Genomic DNA, 14,202 nt, shown 5'->3' on the forward strand with positions numbered 1-14,202 from the left:
TAATATCTTTTAGTAATTTGAACAATTTTGCTTCCAGCTCTCAAACTGTAAGTTTAATGCATTCATAAGACATATTGTCTGAATAGTTGTGTGAAGGGCTGTGTGGTTCAGATTTCTATCTACATTCCAATCAAACTGACAAGCTGAGACATGGGTAAGAGAGCTTCATCCACATGTTGCCACATCACAAATCTAACCCCGGAGTCTGCAGCATCCGCAGCCTTCACATCCATAATGTTCTTATACAGATGCATGATGGTTATTAGGACCCAGTGCCTTTTCTTCACGAGGTAGACAGATGTGCTGGAAAGGCAAGTCTGTTTAAAATGTAGACCATGACAAAACACAGGCGCTGTAAACGTGCAACACTTTCCTGTGACACCAGAGAATAACTTTAGATTATGGGGGAGGCACGTTATAATTTTCAGCTCTTCTCATACGTGAGTGAAATCATGGGGCCAGGCCTCTCAGCCAGGCATTACACGTTTGCAGGATTCCATTAAAAAGAGGGTGGGGGCCCTGGGGCCACTCCTCCCGCTGCTCTCTGGAGTATGACCCGAAAGATGCGTCAAGCAAGACGGAGAGAGCCGTAACAAGGCCGGAAGTTCTGCCGAGTTCCCTTTTAGAATAAAAGTACAAAGTAAATGCAGAGTCTTGTTGCTTTAAGAAAAATGTTCTGTTGCGTAAGCACACGTACATGAGCTGATTATTTTTCCTATTATTTTTCAAGCTGCATCTTTGCTTATGCTTTATGACTACAGATAACGCTTCTTTATATGTGAGGTCGTTCATGTATGTAGGCCGGACGCCTGGACATTACCGGTTAACACATTTCTGTTTTCAAAAGCATAGCGGTGCTCGCGAAAATTAAACACCCGTTGGCCTGTGCAATACTCTACCTCAATGTATTTTAACTTTAAGGCCAAACAAAACTGGGTCATTGACTAGAAAAGAGTGATGAATCTTGTTTTAGACCCCTGACATTAAATATTTTATCATATTCGACGGTTTTAACAATCACAGCTGCATCACTTACGCAACTTTACCTACTTAAATCAAGTTTACTTCAAGCAGTTTTTTTTTAAATCAACATATACTGCACTGTCTGACTGTACCATAAATCTTTTGCATCAGCTGGTTCTTTATTGAGGTTACATTATGGTTACACTGAGGGAAAGACACTGACAGACCCACCGATGGGTTGATCTTTCCCTTTATGTATATGTATTGGTTTGTGTATTTATTTAATTGAACGTCTTCATAAACATCGTTTCCTCATATTCCATATTATTTTAGAATACGTTTATTTTTGTAATCATAACCGGAAGTAATCTATCTCATTCCAGCACTCTTGACACAGCTCAATGTTCCAGACTTCGTGTGGCGCTTCGCTCTTCACTTCAGCTGCATCACTCAGCAGATAGACGGGGTCTCTGCCCTGCGAGCCTCCGGAGTTACTGTCACGGCTTCCCCCATGGCTCTGACAATAAGTTCGGCTTTGTTTTGCCTGTGTGTGGTCGCCGTGAACTCCAGCCCCGGGCCGTTAGTGGATGTTGTGGTCGACCGGTACGAGATACCGAGAGTGTGTCCTCGGGAAGTGCAAACAGAAGATTTTATCCGTTATCATTTTAACGGTACTTTCTATGCAGACGGGAAAAAGTTCGACTCCAGGTGAAGTTACATCGACACGCACAGTTTCACGTCAACGAATCTTCACTAGTGTTAAATGTGTGTGTTTTTCTGCGGGTTTTTTTTCAACGTTAATGTTTAAAGTTGATGAGTTTTGATAACAGAAATCCTCACGTGCAAACCGCAACGTTAGCTTGTAGCATTCAACATTAAGCTAGCTGTTAGCGGAATAATGTTTCCAGTGAGGATTAAAGTGGCGCAAAGTGCGGTGAAGCGTCTCTGTGCAGTGACGGTGTTTAATCTGGTGATGAGCAGGGAAAGTAGAGGAACCCTGCAGCCGTTTTCTGGCTCAGGGCCGATTAGCTGCAGACGTGTCAGACTCTTATCTGTTAAACAATGTAATGTCCCAGAGCTGCACACATTAATCAATAAGATGTCAGCTATTGAAGCAGGGGACAGTATTGCACTGATTTGACATTTTTCACCATTTTCTGTAATTTTATAGCCCAAACAACTAATGGAGAAAATAATCAACAATGAAAATAATCATTAGTTGCAGCCCTGCAATTATCTATATCTTGCATGGCATCTACATGGTTAATCACATCAGCAGCATCACCATTGAATGATGCTGCTGATGTGGATGGAGCGTTGGGAAGCTGACGCTATAGTACCGTTAAACTAACACGGCACCATGACAGGAGTGTCTGGAAAACGGTTTAAATCGTGTTTTTGTAACCTTTTATTTTGAAATTTGTTGGATTCCTGTGATTATACGCTCTCACCCACCTCTCCGCTACCGTCTGCAGCCATGACCGAGGCAGAGCCTTCATCAGCCAGGTGGGCCTGGGCAGGCTCATCACGGGGATGGACCGCGGTCTTCAGGGCATGTGTGTGAATGAACGCAGGAGGATCACAATCCCCCCGCACCTGGCCTACGGAAGCATCGGAACAGGTGCGGACAAACAGGACACGCGAAACAACACTTTGTTGGTTTGCTGGTTTATGCCATTTCTCTGTCTGTCTCACAGGTGGCATAATCCCTCCTGACGCCGTGTTGGTGTATGATGTTCTCCTGCTGGACATCTGGAACACAGAGGACAAGGTCCAGACCCGCGCACTCAGCAAACCTGCAGGCTGCAACCGCACCACCGTGGCATCAGATTTCATCCGTTACCACTACAACGGCACCCTGCTGTCGGGTGAGGCCTTCGACTCCAGGTGAGGCTGTGGGGTGAGACCTCAAGTATCTCTTGTCCGTTTCTGTGATTTTCAATACCTTTAAATTGTGCTTCCTGTAGTTACTCAAGGAACACAACCTATGACACCTACCTGGGAAAAGGTCACCTCATCAAGGGCCTGGACGAGGGTCTCGTGGGCTTGTGTGTGGGGGAGAGAAGGATCATCATAGTCCCACCTTTCCTGGCATATGGAGAGAACGGCTCTGGTATGAACTGATGACTGTGGCTTACATCTGATAACTTCACATACCCAAATATAACCCGTCTGTCAAAGACGTAAGAAACACTTATTTTTTTCCCCAACAGGAACTCGGGTGCCCCCTCAGGCTACGCTGGTGTTCGAGGTGCTGCTGGTCGATGTGTTCAACCCCAAGGATGATCTGATTGTGAAGGTGAAGGAGGTGCCCGAAGGCTGCACCCGCAGGACGGCGACCGGAGATTACATCCGCTACCACTACAACGGCACTTTTCAGGATGGCACGGCGTTCGACTCGAGGTAAACCTGAGATTCCTCCGTTCGCAGGAAGCGTTAGGATGTGAGGGGAATTAACCGAGTTTAACGCTTCCTTCGTCAGCTACCAGCGAAACAGCACCTATAACACGTACATCGGCATGGGATATGTGATCCAAGGGATGGACAAAGCCCTGCAGGGCCTGTGCATAGGTGAGAAGAGGAGGATTACCGTCCCTCCTCACATGGCGTATGGCGAAGACGGGGTCGGTGAGTTTCACACGTGCATTTAGGAAGATTTAAAAGATGTTTAGAGTAGATACAAATGTTTATGTTTGCAACACCACCCTTTCTTTTTTTCTCCCGCTGTAGGAGACCTCATTCCTGGCTCTGCTGTGCTGGTCTTTGACATTCACGTCATTGACTTCCACAACCCCAAAGATCCGGTCCAGGTTAAAGTTACCCACAAGCCTCAGGAATGCAGAGGGACCAGTGAAGCTGACGACTTGGTCACTTATCGTTATAATTGCTCCTTGATGGACGGCACCCTGCTGTACTCCTCGTGAGCGCCCTCTGCTGTTCACTCTGCTGCACTGCATCCGCCTCCTCCTGGTTCATGCATGTAATCATTGCTGGCTCCTTGTCTGACAGATTTCAAGTGGGCTTGGAAATGCACACAGAATACATACCATTTACGTATCCATGACAACAGCACGTATGCTCGCATGGCACGAGGTTTTAAAACATTGAGTTTTATTTAGCTTAGTTTTTTTTTTTTTTAAGTTTAAAAGTGGTAACAGGTTGTGTGTTTCCAGGGACCAGCTGGACTCACCGTCCATCACGACTCTGGGAGCGAACGCGGTGATTCCAGGTCTGGAGGAAGGTTTGAGTGGCATGTGTGTGGGCGAGAGGAGGGAGGTGGTCATTCCACCACACTGGGGACATGGTGAAAATGGAGGTCAGTCATTGGAACGGCTTTCTCACTGCGCACACACTTTCCTTCTACCCTGAATCATGTTTTCTGCCCTGTCCCGGTGTCTCCAGCTGGAGGAGTTCCCAAGAGTGCAGTGCTCTTCTTTGAGCTGGAGTTAGTGGATCTGCAGAAGGGTGTGCCTGAAGGCTACATGTTTGTGTGGCTGGGGGACGGTCCTGATCCCCTCTTTCCTGCTATGGACCTCAACGGTGACAAAGAGGTCCCTCTAGAGGAGGTAAGCAGACCAGTCAGGTCCAGCCTGAGTATTGTTCCCTGCTAAATGTTTCTTTTAAAGCAAGACAAACAGCCTGGGTGTAAGCTGGATGGGTGGAAATGCTTCTAACAGTGCAACCTTCTCTCATGCTGTCAGTTTTCAGCCTTCATCATGCTCCAGGTTAAAGAGGACAAAGGTCGTCTTCGGCCGGGGGTGGATGCCGACGGCGTCATTCAGGACATGTTCAATAACCAGGACCGTAATAAAGACGGGAAGATCGTAGAAGATGAACTGAAACTTCAGGTGGATGAGGAGTCTGAACAAGTGAGACGAGACGAGTTGTAAAGGGGACACAGAGTGCTTTAGTAGTGGCAAGAAACAGGCATGCAGTGACTGGGGTTATACTGTCGTCTTAGCAACTGTCGTGCATCTATATTGAAAATGTTTCCGCGATTGAAACATTGCTGAGCCTTTAGGCACGCAGACAGTTTGCTTTGCTAGAATCTGTTAGAATATATCGATGCCATCTCACAGCTGTTGCAGTAGAACCAATCAGTCAAACCATTCTGGACAAGACTGACGGCACAAACAAACATCTGGATGTCGTGCACAGAGAGCACGTGTTTGAAAATGTGAAAGGAAGAAAAATGGCCTGTTGTGAAACTGTTCTGTTGAAGACGGCACACATGACTCAAACATTTACATTGAACGACCTCAGAGAGCATTTGGGCTGGGCCCTTCTTCCACAATATTACATTTTATATAAAGTCAATGCAGTGCCTCATTTAAAGTGATGGAAAACCACTGGTTGTACAGTATGTTAGGGAGTAAAAATCTATCATGGAGAATTATTTTACATTGTTTTATAGAACATAAAAAACTTTTCTGATTAAATGAAGACAGCTCCTTTATTTCATCCACACTTTTCATGTACAGACCTGTACCTGCACATTAGTCAATATGAAACATGGTGATCAGAAACAGACGAAGCCACATTTTATTTCAGACGAGTTGGAACATATGAAGAGGTAATTGTTTGGACAAACAAAGACATGCTTGACTGACCACAAAAATGTAATTTGTGGTTGTGTTAAGCCTCAGTTCTAACGTTTTTGGAAACTTTTGTTTGTTACAGTGCAGAACTTCTCAATTAGTCGAAGCAAATCGTGTAACACAGTCCTGTTTTGGTTTTGTTAGTATTACAGTGACATTTTGAGGCAGCAGTTAGTTCTTGCACATCATTTGACCTCTGCTATACTTGAAAAAGAGCCGTGTATTTTTTATTTTTGTTCACCGAATTATTTAACTTGGTTATCATGGCTCACCACTAAGTAGCACTGTGGTCCATAAGAAAAACAATCGTTTGCTGACAAAATGACCAGAAACTGGGAGACTTCACACTGTAATCATGGCATGTTTAATATGAAGAAAATGTTTAACATCTTTAAAAACTTCAAGTTTCAAGCTAAAATTTGCTGGAATTTAGCGTTATTGTAACAGAGTGGAAATCAGTTTCAAACCAAATGCAGAGTCAAGTGCTGCCATTTATGTTGTGCGTTTTTCTTTCCCTTTATCATTACATCCTGGATGAAGACCAAAACTGTGTGACAATACCAGTCTTCCCCCAAACAAACACTTAACATGCTGCACAGTAGATACAGTGCAAATCTTGCTTCCATCACATACACTATGGTCCAAAAGCAGTGAAACCGTAAACATGGAGGAAGGAGAAAGGCCAATAGACAAAGATATAAAAGGGTGACGTGGAGTGTGGGAGCTGCGGCTGTCAACTGGACTTGTGAATATTTTCATAAAATAAAAAATAATGCACCAGAGTGTCCAATACCAAACAGCCAGTGGTATTCTTACTTCTCACTTATTGCCAGTGAGATAGAGCAGTACAGCATTCGGGACTTCCAAGGTCTCGTCTTTCAGCAACACAATGTCATATGAGTCCAAATAAGACTGCTTCCTCTCCTCCACCTGAGAGAATAAAAACAGATGAAGTGTATTGAAATGTCAGAATATGATTAACGGGAAAATTTGGGAATGTATTATTCTCTTGAAAGGTAGATGAATGTATTTGAGTTCTTGAATTCATCTCAGGACAGCAGGCACTGAGTATTGTTATACAATAATTTTGATGAATGTGAGAGATTTTCTTTACCTTATCATTGAGGAAGCCAATCTTGAGGATGTTTTCCATGTCCTGCACCCCGTCAGCCATGGTCAGATCTCCCAGGGAGTCTCCCAGCAGGAGCACGTTAGGCCGCGTCCGCAGCTCCTGGAAATGGCCGGTGTTGAGCAATGCACCTTCCCTTTTATTGTAGATGTGGATCAGCTCTCCCTTGAAAGCCCTCAGCACTCCCTGTACCAGCAGAGCAAGAGTCAAACACATTATTTCAGTCCCTGGTGGGGGCTCAAATCGTAATTTGTGGTGTGGCTACTCACAGACTCATCAAAGTCCATGTAGTTGGAGAAGACTTTGACGTTGGGGTGGAAGACCCCAGCCTGGCGAATAACCTCTTCTAGGATGTCTCCTATTCCAGCAGAGAAGATGAGCAGAGGGATGCTGTGCTCATGCAGGTGTTTAAAGAAGAGCTGGTAGCCCTCCCTGTGTGTAAATACATCAACTCATTATTAAAGTACACATATTAGCAAACAATTTTAACATTTCAACGATTAAAACATGTTGTGGTCTCAGGAGGAAGCAGGTTTTCTGACCTTAGCATGGCTTCAGACTCCCGAACCGCCACACCCAGCAAGTCTTTCCTAATCTCCTGCTGTACCAGTAGTTCATGGGCTTTCGTCCACCTGTGAGACATAGGTGCAACATGGTTTTTATGAACACAGTAAAATACATAATGCTTTTTAGTGAAGCTGCATTAGATACTCACCACTCCACCATCAGGGGCAGCTTTTCCGCTACTGACCGCGAAGAGTCGATCTCTATTGGGTAGTATGTGTTGAGCAGCTCCTTCAGCTGACAGACGGGACAATACTTAGAAAACTGTCACTGGCTAGTAAACATTAGAAAACTGCTGCATCTTTTTGTCGGATTATATTCTAGGGATTCAGAGGGAAACCATAAGGGTGCATTTTGTCAATAATATGTATTAAAAAATGCTACATTGCACATACAAAAAGAAGATTTAACAAGAGGAAGACTATAACAAGGCTGATCCAAGTTAAGTATCATGCTTCTGTTTGTTTTAATTCTTCCTATTGTCCACTAGAGGGCAGGCAAACAAACGAGTGTCAGACCGATGAATGAAAAAATAGTTCACTAAACGTAAGAAGTTAAATACTGTGTATGTTTTACTGCTTAAGATTAAACATTTCTAAACTGCAGTTCATTTGTAAAAATCTAACATGATGATGAAATGCATCATATTTATGATGTCTCTGCTGTAGCTTACATGTGGGGAAAATTGTATTAATGGCACCAGCCCTGCCAACAGAAAACCCGCTTCTGCACTCAAGCCTCATTCCTACCTTTTCTTTGCAGTCACTGGAGATAAGTTTGCTGTTGTCGAGAATATCTGCAAATAAAGTACACAGACAAAATGACAGCCATGAAGCCTTGAGCCAAAAACCAACCTTTACACGTATGACAACCTCAAAGCGCAGCATGTCAGTGAACTTACTGTGACAGGTGGGGCACCTTTTGCCATTGTGTGCAAATCGTGTTAGGGTCATATCAAAGTCTGAGATCACCTGGATGAAAAATTAGAAAATAATGAGAACACATTTCATAATGTCGCCGCCCGTAGGACAAATACTTTATGCGTAAATGTGAATGTGGTTTACCTGCACGGTGTTGGAGCCAGCCTTCACCATGGACTGCAGGATCTCCTGCACCCGCTGAGGGTCTTTCATACACACTGAAGGGTTGGACAACTCTGGAATCTTAGCGGTGAAAATATGTGCGAGTGTTTGTTAGAGAATATTTTAATGAGAGAGACAGTAATTACATAATACGCCACCTTGGAGTTTTACGAAATGCATCGTCTCTTTAGGTAACAACCAGGATCTGGCTGGATAGGTAACTTAGCTAACCAGTCGGTGCTAGCACCACTTTGAATAACATACTCTTCAGCTTACTTACTCCTCACCTGCACATTTGCCCGAGCGAAAACACTGGCAGTACAGCCAAAGTAATAGTCGGTTTCTTAATTTACTATGAAGTTACAGCTAACAAAGACAAATTAGTGTAACGCTAACGTTAGCTAATGTTAGCCACACAACAGTGGTAAATATACGCTTAGCTAGCTACAATGCAAGTTCGTTGGTGTATGGTGCATTCTTTTTGGTGCTTGGTATTCCCGTCAAAACTTGCTGAAAACATTACCATTTTGCTGAAATCGGTTGCCGATCTGTTGAGTTTATTTTGACAAAAGACGTGTCATCAGTTGTCAGTCTCCGCTGAAGTGTCGCTAACGGTAATGTTGCTGTGCGCGTGACAGAAGCATCTATGTTAGCTTGAGCTGTCCTGCTGCCTTCCGGTGCCGTTCAGAGTGTCGGAATGTTCGTGAGTCGCTCTTCAATGACAAAACAAATTGTAAACAACACGTTTTTAAATCATTTTCTAGTTTCTCGGATATGACGCCCACTTGAAACCATGGGTGTAAACCGCCTGGACAAATAAATCGCCTGGGCAAATTATGATAAAGGCAAATATGCTTATAGATGCTTTCTGGTCTAAAGCGACCAAACATTTATTTTCATTTGAAGTGATCACGGGTGCGAGCCAATGACAACAGCCTGAAGGCAGCACTGCAACCACTTGCATAACTTTAAGTGGGACGCTATGAATTCTTCCCCCAAAGACAAAGGCACCGATAAAAGGTTCCCACACCTTCCCTCTCGCCGGGTTCATCTGCAGGATCCTGGTCTATCTAATAGTGAAGAGGACAACAAAAACTGGGGCAGTTTTTAAAAGTGAATGTTCTGGGCCATGTATTAATTCAAAGTCAGTCAAAGAATAAAAGTTGTATTTTTAAATCATGATAGTCAACACAAGTTATTGGATTATAGAGTGTGGTCCACTATCCGTTGCTACAAGTGACCAATGCAGCATGATAACTTTGTAGCTTCTCAGTTTAAATGCCACAACTGTGGCGCTGAGCAGTTACCTGTAATGTTAGTCTTTTAGTGGATAGATGTTTCATCAATGTTCTGGGTATTAACTCCCTGAACTAGGAAAGACCAGCAAAGCAATAATACACAATGTGTGCAACCATCTGTCTTACAAAACAACTTTAATTGCAAGTGATGACATTAGCATTTCTCACATCCAGAAGAACACAATGTCAGACTATCACATGCAAAGCAAATTACATATCTTATTCCACTTAATATCTGCAGTGCTTTTTATGTTGGTCATAAAGTGGAAATGAATATCATTTCTACGCTCTGTAACCTTTAAGCTGTAACAGGCGCTGCATTGACAGTGGGAATTTCTGATGTCAGTCACATCACATTCTTTTAACAATCCCTTTTGTTTTGCCGATAAGTCTGATTCCTTTTCATCTCAATTTTAAGTCTCCTTGGAGGGTGAAAAGAGACCACAGAACAACATAGCATATCTCTGACACACATCCAGCTGGAAGTGAAGCACAATAACGCAAGGTTTACAAGACATTTAATGTTGGAAACAAATCCACAAATAATGATAACATGTTTTTTTTTCTTTTCAAGGAAGATCAAATCTTAATGAATGGAAACTGGCCAAAACAAAGCATTTCCATAATACAATCACCCTGTCTGATATGAAACAAATGACAGAAGCAAAGTCAAAGTGCAGTGGCAAATTAAATCCTGATGTTTATGTAAGACTTTACAAGTAGATATTAAAAAGTGCAGTTGTAGAGAAGCTCTGCCCTGCAAACACAACTCATCCACACTCCCGCACTCACACATATACAGAACACATTTTCTATGTATTTCTGAATGAATGGGAATCCACTGAGCAACAGGCTGCCAAAGTGCAAAAGAAAGGAATGATTGAGCCACTGCTAATGATTGGTGCTTATTGCAGTGGCTGAACAGAATGCTTTGAACTCCAAAGGAATGATTTCATCACATAAGATCGCATCTTTTTGACACGACAGCTCTCTCTGGATTTCACCACTTCACAAACCTGGACAAAGATCATTCGTTTTCACAAGTTTTCAAGTGTTAAATGAGGCAACAAAGATGACAGAAATATACTGGCTACAACTGTTGAAGGGAAACTGCAATCTAAAAGCAAACTAGTCTACAAGATTTTAAGATTAACAGCCAACAAGGAGAGCCATTCTAATAGAGCAATTATGATATAAGTTCTTCATGAGTGAACTGATGTTATGCTTTCATGAGGAGATTGTCACAGTGTTACAATGGAATGAGACTTCATTAAGCGAGTTGGATTGAATGTAGGAATGCAGTTATTAATAATGTCACATAGTCTTCCCTTTCCGGGCATACATAAAGGAATTTAAATTATCCATATAAATGTTTACATATACAGCTTTATACTATTTATGTACAAACAGATAAACAGCATCTACACCAACATACTTGACATAAGGATATTCAGTTGTTGGCTGCTATATAACACTCTTATTCACATGTTTACATCCGCCATATCCCTCCTCACAGACCACCAGCTCATCAGTACACACCTGCTTACACATTCCATGGCTGTCTACAAATCTGCCATTAATACAACACAGCATGAGAGCCGATGGCACAGGGTTCAGTTCAATGAAATCCAGTATGAGAACAACACAGGACCCGCTGCAGCATGTTATGTATGAGTGGGGGTCGATGACGATGGCTGCAATGGAACAGTGGCTTGCAGTGTATCCTCGCACAGAGCGTGTAGTGTAGTTCTTGGATGGAGCCGACTTGCTCAGCACTCTATCTGCGACTGGAGCTGCCGGCGCAGTGTGAGCGTGCGCCGGTGAAGCTGCTGCATTTGCTGCATGCGATCTCGCTGGCGGGCCAGGTTCTGGGGCATGGGGTAGCGCTGGCAGCCATACAGGAAACGGTAGGGGATGCGGACGTGGCAGGCGGTGGCTCGGCAGCGGGGCTGTGGCATGGGCGGCAGCAGCATCCAGCGCTTCCTTTCAGCGCAGTAGCGGTAGGCCTCCTTACGGTACTGCTTGTCCACATCGTCGCTGTTCTTCCATCCTCCGATGATGAAGACGTCCTCATCGAAGTGGCAGATGGCAGCACCCTCGATGCTGGTAACTTCTGGTGGCAGGCTCTCCAAGATCTCATCAGAGATGCGCACACTGATCTTCTGCTTAGCAACCTCATCCCTCACTGTGTAGCTCTTGGGGCAGCAGGACGCAGTGTGGTAGAAGTTAGTGGAGGCCACAGCCATCTGGAAGATGCAATAGTTGTCAATCAGGGGCAGGGAGTCGACATCTTGCCACTGGCGGCTCTCTGTGTCATAGCGAGTGGTCACCGTCTTCAGTCCATCCTCATTATCTGTATCGACAGGTGTGCGTGCCGTGACGTACACATAGCGGTCCTCCACACTCACTGCCTTCACATCCCGCAGGATTTTGGGCGCTGATTCCAGATTGTGCCACTTGTCCGGCTCGGGCTCGTATACGCTGACATCTTTGAAACCTGGACTGAAGTTTCCATGGCCACCGATGCTGTACAGTATATCCTTAATGCAGGTGAGGCCAAAGGAGTGCTTACGTGTGGTCAGGTTGCTCACCTGCTCCCAGGTGTTGCGGTTGGGATTGTAACGTTCCACCGTCTTAGCGAAGCCTGGTTCCATAGAACCGGCTACGTAGACATGGGACTCTGTGGCAGCGATGGCATGGCCGTCCAGGTGGTTGTGGATATGCGGCAGGTTGACCCAACGGTCCTCGTAAATGAAGTAGCCCACACACTCACTCAGGTAGTCCCCTCCCTCTGACACACCACCTACAACCATAATAACATCCATGTTCTGGCCAAAGCGAGGCTGAAAGGAGGCCATATGTGATGACCAGAACTCCATGTCAGCTGACTTGAGGTTCTCAAAGCGGATAGCGTGGCCCTCTACTGCCTCTGAGACCAGCCGGAGACAGGCCTCATTGGCGGCCACCAGCTGCTCATTTTTCACCACCCTGGTCAGGTAGGTGGGCTTGATCTGGGGCAGCCTCAGGAGACGGAACAGCTCCTCAAAGTAGCGGCTTCGCTCCTCTGAGTTCTTCTGCACCCACTTCACCACAGCCTCAAATAGCACCTCCTCGGAATCCACTGTGATCTCTGCATCCGACAGCCAGTCGCGGACCAGGTGAAAGGGCAGCGTGTAGAACTCGTCATCCTGGATAACCTTGTGAAAGTTGCGGCGGATCATGTCTGCAGCCCGTAGAGCCAGCTGGTCCAAGGTGTACATGTGGGCTAGACTGTGCACCGCCACACAGTTGGTCAGGCTCAGCTTCTTCTTCAGGAACTCACCACAGAAGTCCTTTAGCTGCAGCAGGAGAAACCTAATGTGCAGAAAACACAAAAAGGGCGTCAGAGAGAATGAGCATTTCCTTTTGGGGATGTTCGGTTTCGACTGGTTAGACCAGGCCGGTGGTGCTTTCTGCAAGCAGAGCACATAAGCAGTACTTTTAGGCAACAGAGGAGCCATTGAAGGCCTCATGCTTTGACCATCAAAAACCACAGTTTCTCTCTCTCTCTCTCTCTCTCTCACACACACACACACAAACAGAAATGTGCTTGCAAACAGATCATACCTATCAGCTAGCTCCAGCACTTCATGCACATTGCAGGTGCTAACGCGTATTTCTCCAGTGTACATATACTGGATGACACTCTCCACCGTATCCGGGTCCGGCCCCAGTTCCGAGCTCCATTCCTTCATCTCCACCCGTCCGGACAAGGACTCGGAGAACTGTCCACCCAGCAGGGGGGTGAAATAATCGGTGGCCGCGGCCAGGACGGACCTGTGGGCTGAAAACTCGCAGCTCTGGACGCTTCCGTTAGCCACCCCGCTGCTGAAGGCCAGCGTCACGTCGCAGAACAAGCCCTGCTTCCTCTGCTCGTTCTGCCGCCGAGACAGCTCCGAGCAGTGGGAGGAGGAGGTGAAGTCCTCGGTCTCTTCCGCGTCCCCGTCAGCAGCAAGGGCGCTGGGTGTGCCGGTGCCGCCGCTGCCGCCGCTCCTGGCGGAGTCCTCCGGGTTGGGGGCCGCCGCTGCCATTCTGCTGCCGGCGCTGGAGGTGAGCAGTGGTGGGAAATGAAGTAAACTAGTGGAGGAAAGGAGGCGACATACGCAGCCACTCATACATGGAGTCAAAACAGACAGCCACAGCGAAGCTAGGTTCGTACTCGTAGCTTCATTCCCGCGACTTAAAGGGGAACGCATTTAGCTTAAAAAGTACTCTCAAATTACAAATCTTCTTGTTTTTAATGCAACATGTCAGTAACAGTAATTTGAATTTAAACATAAGGTTTATGATCAGGTCAAACTAGGTTCATAATGCTAATGTCACATATAACAAATTCGTCAGAAAACAGCTACATGTACGTAAAAATAGCGTGATCACCATGCACAATGACAACAGTATTAGTTATTTAACACGGGCCACCATTCACAGAAGAGATACATACCCTGAAGCACCGTTTCTTGTGTCTAACGTCGAATAAGGAACTGACTTCCGTTTGGTAAACACGGCCCCAATTACTGACATGCGCAGTG

General features: G+C 45.3%; 3 protein-coding genes across 5 annotated transcripts; 1 reads left to right on the forward strand and 2 right to left on the reverse strand.

Annotated features, from left to right (window-relative positions):
- The first annotated feature begins 1,409 nt into the window (after positions 1–1,409).
- Positions 1,410–6,429, forward strand: fkbp10a (FKBP prolyl isomerase 10a). The gene is made up of 10 exons (XM_041956327.1): positions 1,410–1,671; positions 2,439–2,584; positions 2,661–2,850; positions 2,931–3,076; positions 3,177–3,366; positions 3,446–3,591; positions 3,694–3,883; positions 4,137–4,279; positions 4,366–4,529; positions 4,665–6,429. The coding sequence occupies exons 1-10, from the start codon at positions 1,475–1,477 to the stop codon at positions 4,851–4,853; spliced, it is 1,701 nt and encodes a 566-aa protein (XP_041812261.1). The 5' UTR covers positions 1,410–1,474; the 3' UTR covers positions 4,854–6,429.
- On the reverse strand, positions 5,408–8,995 carry LOC121620912 (cytosolic 5'-nucleotidase 3-like). The gene is made up of 9 exons (XM_041957153.1): positions 8,860–8,995; positions 8,319–8,417; positions 8,156–8,225; positions 8,004–8,050; positions 7,406–7,491; positions 7,233–7,322; positions 6,960–7,122; positions 6,676–6,876; positions 5,408–6,491 (listed from the first exon to the last, which is right to left on the reverse strand). Exons 1-9 carry the CDS (start codon positions 8,860–8,862, stop codon positions 6,381–6,383), a joined length of 870 nt encoding a protein of 289 aa, XP_041813087.1. The 5' UTR covers positions 8,863–8,995; the 3' UTR covers positions 5,408–6,380.
- Positions 8,996–10,135: 1,140 nt separating this feature from the next.
- Positions 10,136–14,164, reverse strand: LOC121620823 (kelch-like protein 11). Of its 3 annotated transcripts, none has more exons than XM_041957047.1 (3): positions 14,115–14,164; positions 13,241–13,717; positions 10,136–12,988 (listed from the first exon to the last, which is right to left on the reverse strand). In XM_041957047.1, the coding sequence occupies exons 2-3, from the start codon at positions 13,702–13,704 to the stop codon at positions 11,404–11,406; spliced, it is 2,049 nt and encodes a 682-aa protein (XP_041812981.1). In that variant the 5' UTR covers positions 13,705–13,717; positions 14,115–14,164; the 3' UTR covers positions 10,136–11,403. The 3 variants fall into 3 exon arrangements, with proteins under 3 accessions (XP_041812981.1, XP_041812980.1, XP_041812979.1); XM_041957046.1 differs by having other exon boundaries at positions 13,241–13,750; positions 14,115–14,135; XM_041957045.1 differs by lacking the exon at positions 14,115–14,164 and having other exon boundaries at positions 13,241–13,791.
- Positions 14,165–14,202: the final 38 nt, after the last annotated feature.

Source organism: Chelmon rostratus, chromosome 17 (genome assembly GCF_017976325.1).
Source record: "Chelmon rostratus isolate fCheRos1 chromosome 17, fCheRos1.pri, whole genome shotgun sequence".
NCBI classification, from domain to species: domain Eukaryota; kingdom Metazoa; phylum Chordata; class Actinopteri; order Chaetodontiformes; family Chaetodontidae; genus Chelmon; species Chelmon rostratus.